The following is a 15,526-nucleotide window of genomic DNA, read 5'->3' on the forward strand; positions in this document are numbered from 1 at the left end:
TTATCATACAAAAATTCCTGTACAAAAGCACCAAATTGGCATACGTATACAAGTATATACAAAAAAGTCACATTGTAAAAATGTACAAAATCTTCCATTTTGCACCAACATAAGAAAGTGTCCTGTGTGGTGGTTTCAAGCACGTTTCCAATCCGGGTTCAGTGGCTGCTGGACACAGTGGCGGGGTCCTACCTACTCCCTGCTCTCTGAGCAGAGAAGACCCCCCCCCGCCCCTCCCACCCTGGGCCTGCCACCTAGGCCCCCGGCCCGTTCCCACCCTCCCCAGGCTGCATCTCGAGCGTCTCTCCTCCTCCAGCTCCTTACTGGTGTCCTGCAAGAAAGAAAAGACACAGAGGCCCTGGTGAGACAGTGATGCCGGGGCCCCTGGGCTTAGTAGCCCACGGTGGTCCCTCCTCTTGATACCACAGTGGAGCTCAGCTGCCCGAGCACTCTGGCTTCTGACATCCAGGCTGAAACTGTGAAACACTGCTGGATATTTTTCAGCGGGACTGGAATTTAGTTCTAACAACTACCGCTTGAAAAATAACATCAACAAGCACACCCTTCCTAGACGCCAGACACCAGGCTAGGGGTGACCGATTTACTCCCGCTACAACATTTTGAGGTCCATGGGGCCATTAGGCCCCACGCACAGAAGGGTAGCCCTGGACTCTGAGATCACACAGCTGGCCCGTGGCAGAGCTGCAAGTCAGAGCCCGGGTTCTCACCCCAACTCTGCCAGACTAGCGAGCTCAGGGCCCGGCAGACTCTGTAGCAGGCAGCTTTGATGGGGGGGGGGGGGGGACAGAGTGCAGTATTGGGGAGCTTGTCTAATTTAAAGGGGGGCAGCCACCAGCCAGAGCCAGCTCTCTGGGGTGAGGGTGAACCTCAAGTCCAACAATGTCTGCTCTTTCCAAATTTTTCTATGAAGTGGGAATATTCAGATTCTTAGTTTAAATCTCCTTCTCTTTTAATCCTTTAAGAAGCAATCTCTTCATTTAAAAAACGCTAGCAACTAACTTTAAGAAACTTTTAACAGGGACTGGCATTGTAGCATAGCAGGTAAAGCTACCTCCTGCAATGCCAGCACCCCCTATGGGTGCTGGTTCATGTCCCAGCTGCTCCACTCCCAATCCAGCTCCCTGCTGAAGTGCCTGGGAAAAGCAGTGAAAGATGGTCCAAGTGTCTGGGTCCCTGCCCCCGACATGGGAGACCTGGAAGAAGCTCCTGGCTCCTGGCTTTGGCCCGGCCCAGCTCCAATTGTGGCCATCTGGAGACTGAACCAGCAGATGGAAGACCTCTCTGTCTCTGCCTCTCTGTAACTCTGACTTTCAAATACGTAAATAAATCTTTTTTTTTTTTTGACACGCAGAGTGGACAGTGAGAGAGAGAGACAGAGAGAAAGGTCTTCCTTTTCCGTTGGTTCACCCCTCAATGGCCGCTGTGGCCGGCACACCGCTCTGATCTGAAGCCAGGAGCTAGGTACTTCTCCTGGTCTCCCATGGGGTGCAGGGCCCAAGGACTTGGGCCATCCTCCACTGCACTCCCTGGCCACAGCAGAGAGCTGGCCTGGAAGAGGAGCAACTGGGATAGAATCCAGCACCCCTACCGGGACTAGAACCCTTTTTTTTTTAAAAAAATGTCTAAACACTAATGGCCAAAAAGAAAGCCCTCCATGGGCCCAGCCTCTCTAGTGAGACCCCTTCTTTGACCTCTGTTGTACCTTTGACCTCTGTTTGGCACTTGCCCTTTAGGAAGCTTATTTAGATGTAAAACGGGATGCTTTTGATTATGCATAGTTGGGGATGTGTCCCCCCCCCCCCCCCCTAAGGGTAAGGAGACAGGACTCTAAGAGAATGCATGCTGGGAGCCCCAGTGTCCGGCACAGCACCTGGTGCACAGTGGCCTTCTCACTCTGCCGTGGGATGAGTGAGGGAATGAAGGAATGAATGAATGAGGGCGGATGGATTTCTTACCTTCCTCCTTCCCTGCTGAGGACTGCTCTTCGTCCTGATCGTCTTCTTCCTCCAGGAACTCGTCTTCCTCCTCATCTGGGACAAAGAACAAGCAGGTGAGGGCGGGCTAGCTCCTCAACACCCAGTCCGTGCAGTCCGTGGGTGTGCAAGAGGGGGCTGGCCCCCACCACGCTGCACCTGCCTCTCCCTGGTGCTCTGCTGTGCCCGTGCAGCTGCAGCGTCTGTCGCCTGCCCCGCCCGTGGGCAGAGAGGACTCTGGCTGTGCACTTTGTACTTAGCACATCGCCCAGGTAGACAAACCCTCCCACCCCCCGGGAGAGCAGGACCAAACAGCTCCATTCTCAGGGTCAGAGTCCCTGGGGAATCCACTCAACCCTTGAAGCCGGCTCGCTCAGCACCCTGCTCCGTTTTCCTCATTCCTTAGCCTCCGCAGGGGCCACACGGGGTGGGGAGCACGCAGGGGCCATCAGTGCTCCATTGCTCCCTGAAGCTGAGCAACAGTGTGGATGGCGACAGAGCTGCAGCCTGGGTCCTGTTTCCCACCCTTCAAGTTGGCTTTCAAGTTCTACCGGCAGGGAACGGGCCCCCCACCCCCACCCCAAGCCACCTCCTTAGTCCTGGGGGACCCTGGGAGGGGTCACCATGGTGACAGCATTTTCTCCAAAACGACTGCCTGAATGCCAGCCAAGTACCTGGGATCCGAGATAGCCCAGGGAGCTGTGTGGTTGTTGACCGACTCACTGATCACAGTCACTTACAACAGCATTTGCTGAGCGCTCACTGCGGGATGGGATGTGCAGTGTCCTGGGAGCCTCCCTGGAAAGCTTGAGAGCTGGCGGGAATGCACGCGGGCCACTTACCAGCCGCGCCGCCCTGCCCATTACTCGCTCTCTGGGCTTTGGTTTCCCCAGCTATGAAATGGGAACGATAAAGAACCTATCTTATGTAGTTTATCGAATGGCAGAGTTTACATCAAGGGCTCCGTGCCTGGGACGTGGACATGGCAACAATGGAAGCTGTTGGTCCTCTCCCCATTTCACCTTTGAGGAAACTGAGGGAGATTACACAGGGCAGCACAGGTCTTCGCCGTATTGGGTTCACGCAGAGTGACCCACTGGCGAATGTCAGCCCAGGGAGGCCAGTGTGGAGCACAACCCACAGCCAGAGGTGTGCCCAGGGCCACGGGGGTCGCAGCTTTGGGAAGGGTTTTGTCCCTCGCCAGGCGTGTGTCTGGGGTTCAGGAGTGGAATCCATGAAGGGGGCACCGAGAGGCCTTTCTCTTTCTCACTTGGTCCCTGCTCCTGCACACCTCTGCCTCCTCCCCGCCTCCTCTCTCTCCCCTTCCTCTCCCTCCCCAGCTGGTCATGGCCTCTCGGACCAATGTGTCACTTAGCAGAATCGCATCGGCCCTCGCTCTCTTGCTCAAAAGCTGTCTTATAGCTCTGGAAACTTCAGCACTAACATGGTTGCTCCTTATCTGGCTCCCTGATTTCCCCCCTTACTGTTTCGGTTACATTGTCACAATTCTTACAGGCACTCTGTGGAAAAGGCATTATGAAGAGAAAGGAAGACGCTGTAGCGAGGCGACACTTGGAAGCTGACGCTGAGGCTGGCTGTAGGCAGTAACTCCTAGACGTCTCCGACCCCACAAAACCCTTCTGCGGCAATGTCTGATTTGCTGCGACAACACCAACCAATCATTGTTGGAGAGCTCACTTCGCAAAATGTTTACTTGTTTATTTTTATTTCAGAAGCAGAGAGAGAGGGAGAAACAGAGACAGAGAGAACTCCCATCTGCTAGTTCACTTCTCAGGTGCCTGCGATAGGCGGGGCTGGGCCAGGTCAAAGCCAGGAGCTACGGACTCAGTCCAGGTCCCCCCATGTGGGTGGCAGAGACCCAAGTACTTAAGCCGTCATCCACTGCCTCGCAGGGGGCGCGCTAGCAAGAAGAGTCAGGAGAAGAGCCAGGACCCAAACCCAGGCTCTCCAATAAAGGGTGCAGGCATCCCAAGCTGTGTCTTGGCAAATACCTGGTCTGCCCCGTGGGGGCACTTTTAGCCTAATTATTTTATTTTTATTTTTATTTTATTTTATTTTATTGAGAGGCAGACAGAGCTCCTATCCACTGGCCTACTCCTCAAATACCCACAATAACCCCCAAACCAGGACCAAAGCCGGGATCCAGGAACCCAATCCAGGTCTCCCACAAGGGTGGCAGGAACCCAATTACTTGGGCCATCACTGCTGCCTCCCAGCGTCTGCTTTAGCAGGAAGCTGGAGTCGGGAGCTGGAGCTGGGACTCGAACCCAGGCCCTCCAGTGTGGGCTGCAGGTGTCCCAACCCCTCAGCCAAATGCCCACACCTGACCTAATTTCTAAAATTAGTCTACGAAGCACAGAGAGGTGGATGGCAGGCACCAGGATTTGAACTCAGGTCTGCCTGATTGCAGACCCTGGGCTCTTCCCATGATGCCTCCCCCCATGGATCTGTACATCAGCCACAGAGCAATGTTTGTGCTCCAGGCACGGTGCGAGACTCTGGCCCACCCAGAAGTTGCCTGCATGGCCGGCGCCACGGCTCACTAGGCTAATCCTCCGCCTTGCGGCGCCGGCACACCGGGTTCTAGTCCCGGTCAGGGCACCGATCCTGTCCCGGTTGCCCCTCTTCCAGGCCAGCTCTCTGCTGTGGCCAGGGAGTGCAGTGGAGGATGGCCCAAGTCCTTGGGCCCTGCACCCCATGGGAGACCAGGATAAGCACCTGGCTCCTGCCATCGGATCAGCGCGGTGCGCCGGCCGCAGCGCGCTACCGCGGCGGCCATTGGAGGGTGAACCAACGGCAAAAGGAAGACCTTTCTCTCTGTCTCTCTCTCACTGTCCACTCTGCCTGTCAAAAATTAAAAAAAAAAAATTAATTAAAAAAAAATCTAAAAAAAAAAAAAAAAAAAGAAGTTGCCTGCATGTGTCAGGTGAAATCTGGGGCTCTTTGTTAGTACATCTGCCTCCCTGTGGGGCTCAGTGGGAAGAATGCTGGCTGTCAGGGACCAAGCAAGTTAAACAGCCAAATGACGCCATCACTTTACCTGTCCCAAAGTCGATGGCCCTCAGGGCGTCTGCTATGTGCTCCAAGTCCAAGGTGAAGTAGTCCATGTTTTCAAAGCCCTGCTCTGTCTTCCCCAGCTGGCAACCCTTGGAAGCTTCCACAATGCTGTGGGCGAGACAGAGACCGAGCTGTGATCTCAGGGCTCAGTACAGGAAGGGGAGTCTTAGCCCCAACACCCCGGGTACATGAGCTGTGCCCACCCCCTGCTGCCTGCCACCCAGAGGTCCCCAGACAGGAGGCAGTGCCCCTTCTCCAGTCTCTAGTAGAACAGTAGGGACACCAAGACCAGGACAGCCAGGCTAGGGTAAGACCCTCGCCACAGACCTAAGGCACTAGGGCAGGGAGCAGGGCATTGGACAGAAGTCAGAGACCCTGCTGGAAGCTGGGGGCTTGGATCACAGCCCCTGGGCAGACACTGACCTTTTGATGAGCTGCTTGGCACTCTGTGGAGGGGGGAGAGAGAACGAAGGGTTAGGATTGCCATCAAAGCAGGAACTCCGCCCCAGTGACCCGGTGTTGGAGATGGACACCCGGTGCCATTCCCTACCCTCTTCTGCCCTGCTCCCCACCCGGGGCTGATAGAAGCTGGATTCTCTCCATTGGTTCACGGTCTGCACAGGCCTCGGTCATCACTCTAGAAACACCCCCCCACCTCCCGCACACCCTGTACATGCACGCCCTGCCCTGCCGTCTGGGTGGGAGCTTGGCTTCTGGGCCTTGGCTCAAAGCCTGCTAAATCCTGAAATCGCCGAGATGAGAATCCTATCGCAGGCACCCTCCCATACCCAACATCTGGCACAAAGCCTGGCCTGCGGAAGTTTTTACTGAACTGAACTCTGAATCTTAGAGCCGGGCCTTCTCTGTCTTCCCCAACAAGAACTTGCAGGGTGCAGCTGTGCCACCTCCTCGTCCCCTGGCCCACAGCAGGCCGTCACTCAGTAGTCTATGTGGGGAAGCCCTTGGTGGCTGGAAAGGCCATTTCATTAGCATCCTCTTATCATAAGATCAGCAAGAGAAAGGTGGGGATCACTGCGTGCCCATTTTACAGATAGGAAAGTTGAGGCTCCCAGCAGCGTAGAGGGCTTGTCCAGGGGCACATGAGTGGTCAGTGGAGGTGCACAAGCAGAACCTTAGACAGCACCCCTCCTAGTCTTGCTCACCATGAGGAAGGTGGCCCCGCCAGGCTCATCCAGGGACTGGATGGCCGTCTCCACCAGCTTGGTGGACTTGTCGAGCTGCTCCCGGTACTGCAGGATGAGGGCCTCCAGGAAGCTGAGTTTCCCCTCCTGCTCCTGCGTGATGCGCTGCAGCAGCTCGCTCTTCTTCTCGTCCAGGACGGCGTACAGGACATCGAACTTGCGGCTCAGCTCCTCTTTCACCCGGTGGCTGTTCTCCTGGGGGACAGCAACGTCGCCGTCACGGCCCGTGGGGTCCCTACTCCCCACCCCAGCACTCTCTTCCTGGGACTGGTGAGGAGATCTCCCCACCGCCCCCTTTCACGGAAGAGGAAACGAAGGCATAACCAGAAGCCGGCAGCTGTAAGGTGCCACGGCCGCTCACGCCGGCCGGGTAACACGTGGAGGCTGTTGCCATGGAGACAGCTGCCCCTTCTTCACAACAAGGGACTCTGGGGCCACGTGGCAGGACAAACCCTGGGCCCTTGGTGTGCCCCACGTCACACTCGTCCCTCCCTCCACTCTAGGGCCAAGTCTGGATCGGGCAGCTGTGTGCCATGGGGCCCTGGAAGAGGTGGGAGGGCAGCCCTGCCCCCGGCAGCCGCCTCACCCAACTCAGATGTTCTGTCCCGGCTTTCTTCTCTGAATAATGGGCACAATCCTAGCCAGCTCGTCGGCCCGGGAGCCTCTGGTGGGTGATCACAGAGCTCCACCCCTCCTCTCAGTGCGCCTTCGTGGCCCCCGTCTCTCCTCCAGGTCCCCTCTCAAGGCCAGAGGAACCTCACAGAGCCTTCCCCGAGCTGGAGAAGCTCCCTCCTGCCCTCCCGCCCTCCCTGAGCCCCACAACTGGGCAGCCCTGGAGCTTGTGGGGGATGCGGAGCGGAGAGCCCACTGTTTCGTGTGGACTTTAGCATTTGAGAAGCACTGGAGAACAGGGCTGTGTGAGCTGCTGGCGCTGAGCACACCCTGGGAACTATTGGCAGGACGATCCCAGAGCTCACAGACCAAGTCTGTCTTGATCATTGCCCCTCTCCCCCATCCCCAGGGCGTGGGTCGAGGCCTGAAACCAGGCCATGCCCCAGAAACATGGGGCATGTGGATGGACCGGTGAGTCCCTTGTTCCTATCCCCACTCAGCCACCCTGCGCTCCAGGCCCCAACCTCTAGTCCCAACCCAAGCATGAGCCCTCACCGGAGAGTGGGCTGCATGGCAAGGCCTCAGCCTCAGGGCGAGGCCACTCTGTCCCCTCACCTTGGTCACTCGACAGGAGTCCTCCAGCTGGGTGATGATGGTCTGCACACGGTCGTTCCCCGCCACCAGCATGGAGATGCAGTTACTCAGCTCCGTCTGCACGGGAGGAGGGGGCCGGCAGGGGACGGACAGAAATGGACTCAGGACCACCTGCTCGGGTGTGGCGGCCGCCACAGCACCCTCACCCTGCTCTGCCGGAAAAAGCCCCCGGGAGGGATGTAGCCCCCTTCTAGGGTGCAGCCCAGGTCTAGAGCAGAGACTTTCAAAGAGCTACTGCGTCTTTTGTTTTATTGGCATAGCCCAGAGAAGGGGATTGAGCTGCCCCGAACACACAGCAAGGAACTGGCCGAAGGGGGAGAGAGACTGGGAGAAGAGGGGTGGGGTGGGGAGGAGAGCAGAGGGGAGGAGCTGCAGCTGACAGCATGGGCATGCTGGGAGGGCTGACACGGCCCGGCACCTGGGGAGAGGGCTCCCAGCTGCCTCCCGCTGCAGGGGAATGTGAAATCTGGGGCCCAGAAGTGTGGCCTGAGAGGGCCCTGGGGTCTGACCCCGCCTTTGGCCACACCCAGGTGCTCGCAAGTGGCTCTAAGTATAACCCATGAGCTCAGTCAGCTCCCCCAGGGAGGCCGCGGCTGCTGTCCCTGCGGACAGCCGGGACAGTCCCTCCCCGGGGATTATTCCTGAAAGGCCGGCTCAGCAGATCTGCCTCCTGAGCCAGCAGGTCCTGCTCTGCAGGCCCAGGCTGTGGGCAGCAGCGGCTGCAGCCGGTACCTTTTGGCCCTGGAAGACGCTCTGCAGCGGGGCCACCTCGCAGGCCTGGTGGGCTCCAAACACCTTGCACATGGAGCACGTGGGCGTCTCACACGTGAGGCAGTAGATGTTGATTTTCTCGTCTTCGTGCTCCTTGCACATGGGGTGACTGCCCTTCTGCAGGGGCCGACTGAAAGGAGAACCGTCACAGGTCACGGGGCCCTGGGGGCCGTCTCCGCCTGGCTCCGGTCACTGGAGCTCACTCCAGTCCTGTCCCTGGGCTCTCAGTGGTTGGAGGCCTCCAAACCTTTCTCTCTCTCTCTTTTTTTAAGATTTATTTGGGGGGCCGGTGCTGTGGCATAGCAGGTAAAGCTGCTGCATGAGTGCCAGCATCCCATATGGGTGCTGGTTCGAGATCCGACTGCTCCACTTCCAATCCAGCTCTCTGCTGTGGCCTGGGAAAGCAGCAGATGGCCCAAGTGCCTGGGCCCCTGTACCCAGATGGGAGACCCAGAAGAAGCGCCTGGCTCCTGGCTTCAGATTGGCACAGCTTCAGCCATTGCAGCCAATTGAGGAGTGAACCAGCAGATGGAAGAACTCTCTTTCTCTCTCTGCCTCTTGTTCTCTCTCTGTGTAACTCTGACTTTCAAATAAAATAAATAAATCTTAAAAAAGGAGATTTATTTTGCTTGTTTGAAATGCAGAGTGACAGAGAGAAAAGGAGAAACAGAGAGACAGAGAGATCCTCTATTCTCTGGTTTGCTCCCTAAATGGCCACAATGGTTGGGGCTGATCTAGGCCAAATCCAGAAGCCAGGAGCTCCACCCAAGGCTCCCACACAGGTGCAGGAACCCAAGCACTTGGGCCATCCTCTGCTGCCTTCCCAGGTGTATCAGCAGGGAGCTGGATCAAAAGCGGAGCAGCCAGGACTTGAACCAGCACCCACATGGGCTGCTGACGCCACAGGCAGTTGTGCCGGAACACAAGCCCCAAACCTTTTCCTTTCATCCTCTGGGGACTCGAGCCCAGGGAAGCCAGTGACATCACACATGTCCCCACATCCTGGGACCCAAACTCTGGTGCTGGAGTCAGCCCCTGGCTCTGTCAGGGCAGAGGACGTGGGGGAGGATCAGCAGGTGAAGAGGTTTGAAGCAAGAGGAAGCTGGACCCCAGAGAAGTGAACTGACTTGTCCAAGGTCACCAGGCACATAAGGGCAGGGCAGGGCAAGGCAGAGCCTGCTCGCTCTAATTATAGTCCCCCTGGCTCTTGGTGGCTCCTGCTCACTGAGAGCTGGCATGTTTATCCTAATGGCTTCACTGAATTCTGTATTTAATCCAGCAGGCTGTAACCTCCATCGGGAAACTCACCTGTTTCCTTCCTCCCTGAGTCGACAGTGTACAGTGCCTGGTGCCCAGGAGGTTGTGACTAACAACAAGTCAAAGGGCTTCACCAGTAAGCACACCATGAGGGTGTCCCCAGGTCAGGCCCTGGCCTCCAACAGCCCCATCCTTCCTAAGCTGGGTTCTATTTTTTTTAAGATGTAGTTGTTTGAGGGGCAGAGCAACTAAAAGAGAGAGAGAGGTCTTCCATCTGCTGGTTCACTCCCCAAATGGTATGCAACAGCCAGGTCTGGACTAGGCCTAAGCCAAGAGCCAGCAGGAGCTTCTGGGTCTCCCATGTGGGTGCAGGGGCCAAGTACGTGGGCCATCTTCTGCTGTCTTCCCAGGCTCATCGGCAGGGAGCTGGATTGGAAACAGAGCAGCCAGGACTCGGATAGAGCTGTGATACGGTATGCTGGCATTGTAAGCGGTGGCTTAAGTCTCTGAGTCACAGTGATGGCATGTACGTTTGATTTTTTTTGAGTCCAGATCTTACCTCCTCAATTGGCCTACACACTCATTTAGAGCCAGCACCGTATCCACGCCACTTCTGATTCCCAGCCCCTGACATCACAGGCATCTCACAAGAGTCGGATGGCGACAACTTCCTCTCAGTGTCAAGGGCTCACCTCCAACAGCCTTGCACGACTGCTCACAGCCCAGCTTTCTGTCCCCCCCACCCCCCTGCAGTTCTTAAAGAAGCCCCTGGCCAGACTTGTCTTCTTGCATCTTGCCGCCCAGGGCCTGCATGCTGGTAGGGGTCTCCCGGCCCTGGGGCCGGCAGTGGTGCAGAGACAAGCTGTGACCCCTGACCCTCGGGTGCCCATCCTCCCCAGCCCAGCCTTCCCTCCAGCTTCCCATCCAGACTGTTGGAGCGAGTTGCTTGGCTTCTCTGGGCTTGGTTTCCTCTGACAGGAGGAAGAATCGCCCGGCACAGAGCAGAGCCCCAGGAAGGGGCAGCGGCTGTGACGCTCCTCTCCTTGGAGAGGCCTCAGGGGCTCCGACACAGCGCGCTCAGCAGAGGCGCTCCCCGAGGGGGCTGTATTCCCATGCAATACAGATTGGACTACTTTTATAGCGACCCAGAGCCTGTGTGCATCTCTGTCGTGTGTCCTTTAGCCACAGTCTAGACCAGCGGTGAGGAATATTCACCAGGCACAGGCACTGAGCCCGGCATTCGGGACACCTGCATCCCCTAGCAGAGTCCTCAGGCGGATCCTCGGCTCCAGCTCCTGACTCGGGCTCCTGCGATGCAGACCCTGGGAAGCTGTGCAGATGGCTCAAGTAATTGGGCTCCTGCCACCCATGTAGGAGACCTGGATTAAGTCCTGGGCTCCTAGCTTCAGCTCCAACTCCGCCCCAGCTGGGCATTTCATGCATGAACCAGCAGATGGGAACATGTGTTCTCTCTCTCTCTCTCAAATCAACACCTTATTTTTTAAAACGAAAAAAGCACATTCACCATGGAGTCGGTCACACCTTCTCTCTTCTAGCTGTGTGGCCTGGGAAAATCTCCGACCCTCTCTGAGCCTCCGTTTCCTCACAGGAAAATGGATCTGCGAATGCCTCACAGAGTGACCGGGAGGCTGAGACAGGAAGTACTCCAGACAGCGCCTGCGCATAGCGCGTGCTCAGTCAGTGAGCACTTGACTGTGTAACGTTGCCCATCGATGTCCTAGCCCACAGTCACAGCCATGCATCTTGCCACCTGGCCTCTTCGCAGACTGGGGAAACGAGGCTTCGGCCGCTTAGTGCGTTCACAACGGGGCAGAGCGGCCATCACAGGCCCCAGGCCAGGGCTCTTCCTCCGCGGGCCTGGTTGGCAGCACCTCTGGGCAGGCCGCTGCCTGCTGCCACGTGTTTGGTGGAGGTTTTAGACCAAAAAGGCTGTGAGGTCAGCAGCTGGGAGTGGTGTCAGGATGTCCTCATTTGTACCGCTCTCCCGGCAGCGGCTGTGTCGCCAGCCGGCCCCACCACTCACAGATGCCGCCAGGGAGACTCGGCACCCGATGGGCTGGGCTCAGCCCCAGCTCGCCCCCTTCTCGGCTGGGAAGCCTTGGGTCACTGACTTGGCCTCTTGGGGATTACAGAAGTCCCTCCCGGTCTACAGGGTGGCTGCAAGGCACGGCGGAGCCTCCCCAGGGCTGGCGAGGGAGACAAGGTAGCCATCGCGGCAGCTCCTGGCTATGTTCTCACTGGGCACTCTCCCCTCCCAGCCAGGCACATCACAGGTCCCAGGCCTGTCCCTCCTTCTCTCTACCCATCTCCCCCCGGAGGACAGCCCGAGGGGTCCCTAGAGGCGGGTTCTGGGGGCAGGGTCTCGGGGCCGGGCGAGCTGACCTGGAGCACTCCTGCTTGTAGATATCAATGATGTTCTCCACCAGCAGGTTCCTCTGCAGCCCGTACACGCCGTGCCTGTCCATGACCACCTCGTGGCGGCAGGACGGGCAGCGGAAACGGCCGCCGGACATGGACACCGTGCCGCTCCGGTTGGTCCAGTAAGGATTTGCGGCCTGCGGTGGCCAAGGTAGAGGTGAGGCCAGTGCTCCCTCCTTAGCCCCTTCCCTCTTGAGTCTCTCCCGCTCTTGAGGTGAGAACAGACCCCTACCCGGAGAGCCCCTGAGCAGTCAGCAGGCCTGGCTTCCGTCTCTGCCTGACCCTGGGCAGTGACTTTCTCTCTCAAAACCTCAGTTTGCCCACTCAAGAAATGGGCGCTATAATTAGAGCAAAGGTAAAGCGGTGAAGGGGCATTGGAGACGGTGCCCCTGGGGACCGCTGGGTCCTGCCTGCCTGCTGGACCTCCCTGGAGCCCCTCCAGTTCCCACCTTGAAGAGGACAGCCTCGGTGGGGGGGCCCTCCAGGCCTCGCGCCTGCCCGCCCCCCTCCTCCCACAGCTCCGGGCCCCCTGCCACTGTGGCGCTGGCCGGGCCCCAGGGGTCTGGTTTCTCTCCCCTCTCTGCCTGCCTCCCCCTTATCGCTTGAGGCATTTGACTCTCGGTCCTCAGCAAGCCCAGGGCAGGCGGGGGAGCTGCGGACAGGCTGGGAGGGACACATGCGTCATGGAGAGGCAGCGGGGCCGCCAGAGCCACCGCCCCAGCCCCAGCCGAGGCCAGAGGCCTCCACGGGGGATCACTCGGGAGCAGAAAGAATCAGCTCCCGTTGCAGGGCCTTCGGCTAAGAGCAAAGGGCCACCGAATTGCTGCCCAGGGACCCAGGAGCGGCCACGGCCAGCACCAACCTGGAAGATGTCGTTGGCACACTTGCGACACAGGTTGTGCTGACACGGCAGGATGACCACTGGCTTGGTGAACATCTCCAGGCAGATGGGACAGATCAGCTGCTTCTCCAGGTTCTCCATGGGGCTGCCATCCTGGATCAGGCCCGACTTGTAATCCATAACGTTGGGGTGGCTGCCTCCTCCACCTGCTGGCTCCGGAGACCTGTGCCTTTGTCACAAACACCCGCTCGGAATCTCTCGGCCTTCTTCTCCCCACGCCCGAATTCTGTCCGGGGCTGAGGCCCCTCTGATATTTATAGCTGGGTCTCGGTCACATGAGCCCGGGAGGGGACCAGCTGAGCATTCCGATGCCAAGTGCGCGGTGGGGCTTGAGTTTCTTCCAAGCCTGGGAGACGCGGCCCTCTCAGATCACACGCAAGGCTGAGCAATCGCTGTTCCCCGGGCATGGGGGTCGAAAACAAGAACAACCTGTTCGGAGGCAGCCTGGCGGGGGCATGGATACCCAGAGTTCCCTCCAGAAACTGGGTCCCCCTAGCTAGGCTGCTGGGCCAGGGATGGGATCCAGGGAGGGGACCTCGGGGATTCAGGGGTTCATAGTCACTGTCCCCTCATTAACGTAAATCAGTGCCCGCCACTCCCCTGGAGTCCTGGGCAGCTCTCAAGATAAGGGACAGGGCCGCCCCTCTCTGAGCCTCACACGGGAGCCCAGCGTCTCATGTAGACAGGGGAGGCCCCACCTGGGGTGCCCGTCTCCCTCTCTTGGCCACTTATTCCTCTTAATGCTGAAAGGGCTCCCTTGAGTCCAGTCCCCTCATTCTATAGATTTTGAAACGGGTCCCAGCAAAGAGAAGACTTTACACTTCCTAGCAGCAAAGCCAGGAACCTTATCCACACACCAGACATTCTGCAATGCAGCAGGGACCAAGGTGACAGGCTGAGGAGGGGTCTCCTGCCCTGGGATGCGCACAGCCCAGGAAGGGAGCAGAGGGGAGCAGCTCTTATGGAAACCCTGCCTGGACGCTCAGCATTGGCCAGAAGGCTTCCATCCCTTGGGTCTCGGCACACATTTTCAATTTTCCTCCACTTTAAAAAAGCTTTACTTATTATTTTTAAAGATTTATTTCTTTTATTTGAAAGATAGAGTTACAGAGAGGCAGAGTCATAGAGAGAGGTCTTCCTTCTGCTGGTTCACTCCCCAGTTGGCTGCAACAGCCGGAGCTGTGCCAATCTGAAGCCAGGAGCCAGGAGCTTCCTTCCGGTCTCCCACGTGGGTGCAGGGTCCCAAGGATTTGGGTCATCTTTTACTGCTTTCCCAGGTCATAGCAGAGAGCTGGATAGGAAGTGGAGCAGGCCAGCGCTGTGGCTCACTTGGTTAATCCTCCGCCTGTGGCGGCAGCATCCCACATGGGTGCTGGGTTCTAGTCCTGGTTGCTCCTCTTCCAGTCCAGCTCTCTGCTGTGGCCCAGGAGGGCAGTGGAGGATGGCCCAAGTGCTTGGGCACCTGCACCTGCGTGGGAAACCAGGAAGAAGCACCTGGCTCCTGGTTTCGGATTGGAGCAGCTCCGGCTGTGGCAGCCATTTTGGGGGTGCATCAACGGAAGGAAGACCTTTCTCTCTGTCTCACTCTCTCTCACTGTCTATGGACTCGAACTGGCACCCATATCGGATGCCAGCACTGCAGGTGGTGGCTTTACCCACTACACCACAGCGCCGACCCCAATATTTACTTATTTATTTGAAAGGCAGAGTTGGAAAGAGAGAGAGAAAGAGAGAGAGCAAGATCTTCCATCTGCTGGATCATTCCCAAAATGCGGGCAACATTCAAAGCTGGACCAAAGCTGGACCAGACCAAAGCCAGGAGCTGGGAGTTTCATCCACGTCTTCCATATGTGTGCAGGGCCCCAAGTACTGGGCCATCCTCCACTGCTTTTCCCAGGCACATTGACAGGGAGCTGGACCAGAAATGGAGCAGCTGGGACTCAAACCAGCGCCTTTATGGGATGCCAGCACTGCAGAAGACAGCTTCACCTGCTTTGCATCGGCCGACCGCTTCCTCCACGTTTGTAAGGACATCTTTCACCTTGGCAGTAGAAGTCCTTTGAAGGCCAGCGCCGCGGCTCAATTGGCTAATCCTCCGCCTTGCGGCGCCGGCACCCCGGGTTCTAGTCCTGGTCGGGGCGCCGGATTCTGTCCCGGTTGCCCCTCTTCCAGGCCAGCTCTCTGCTGTGGCCAGGGAGTGCAGTGGAGGATGGCCCAAGTGCTTGGGCCCTGCATCCACATGGGAGACCAGGAGGAAGCACCTGGCTCCTGCCTTCGGATCAGTGCGGTGCACCGGCCGCAGCGCGCCGGCTGCGGCGGCCATTGGAGGGTGAACCAACGGCAAAGGAAGACCTTTCTCTCTGTCTCTCTCACTGTCCACTCTGCCTGTCAAAAAAAAAAAAAAAAAAATGAAGAAGAAGTCCTTTGAGCAGGCCCAAGGGAGGTTTTTAAGGCAGAGTCTCATGCCAGGACTTGGGGTCTCCTGCCAAGGTGCTGGAACAGAAGGTTGAGAGCAGTGGCCACAGGGCCTTGGCTACGCCTAAGAGGCCATGGGACATCCAGGAGGAACGTGCAGCAGCTCAGGAAAGGGGTCATGAGACCCTGAGTAGCCAGGGCAG

General features: G+C 57.8%; 1 protein-coding gene across 1 annotated transcript; it reads right to left on the reverse strand.

Moving 5' to 3' along the window:
• Positions 1–280: 280 nt before the first annotated feature.
• Positions 281–13,115, reverse strand: TRIM63 (tripartite motif containing 63). Its single transcript, XM_062193181.1, has 9 exons — positions 12,870–13,115; positions 11,972–12,144; positions 8,273–8,441; positions 7,502–7,597; positions 6,236–6,469; positions 5,496–5,518; positions 5,056–5,180; positions 1,977–2,051; positions 281–331 (listed from the first exon to the last, which is right to left on the reverse strand). The coding sequence occupies exons 1-9, from the start codon at positions 13,026–13,028 to the stop codon at positions 321–323; spliced, it is 1,065 nt and encodes a 354-aa protein (XP_062049165.1). The 5' UTR covers positions 13,029–13,115; the 3' UTR covers positions 281–320.
• Between the last annotated feature and the right edge of the window lie 2,411 nt (positions 13,116–15,526).

Source organism: Lepus europaeus, chromosome 5, assembly GCF_033115175.1.
Source record: "Lepus europaeus isolate LE1 chromosome 5, mLepTim1.pri, whole genome shotgun sequence".
NCBI lineage: Eukaryota > Metazoa > Chordata > Mammalia > Lagomorpha > Leporidae > Lepus > Lepus europaeus.

Bases quoted from the DNA above. Each gene is read 5' to 3' on its own strand.
- TRIM63 (XM_062193181.1), bottom strand. From the start codon at position 13,028: ATGGATTACAAGTCGGGCCTGATCCAGGATGGCAGCCCCATGGAGAAC. The intron at 6,470-7,501 runs GTGAGGGGACAG...GCTGTCCCCCAG, and splicing joins ACTCCTGTCGAGTGACCAAG to GAGAACAGCCACCGGGTGAA. The intron at 5,519-6,235 runs GTGAGCAAGACT...CCCCCTCCACAG, and splicing joins GCGGGGCCACCTTCCTCATG to AGTGCCAAGCAGCTCATCAA.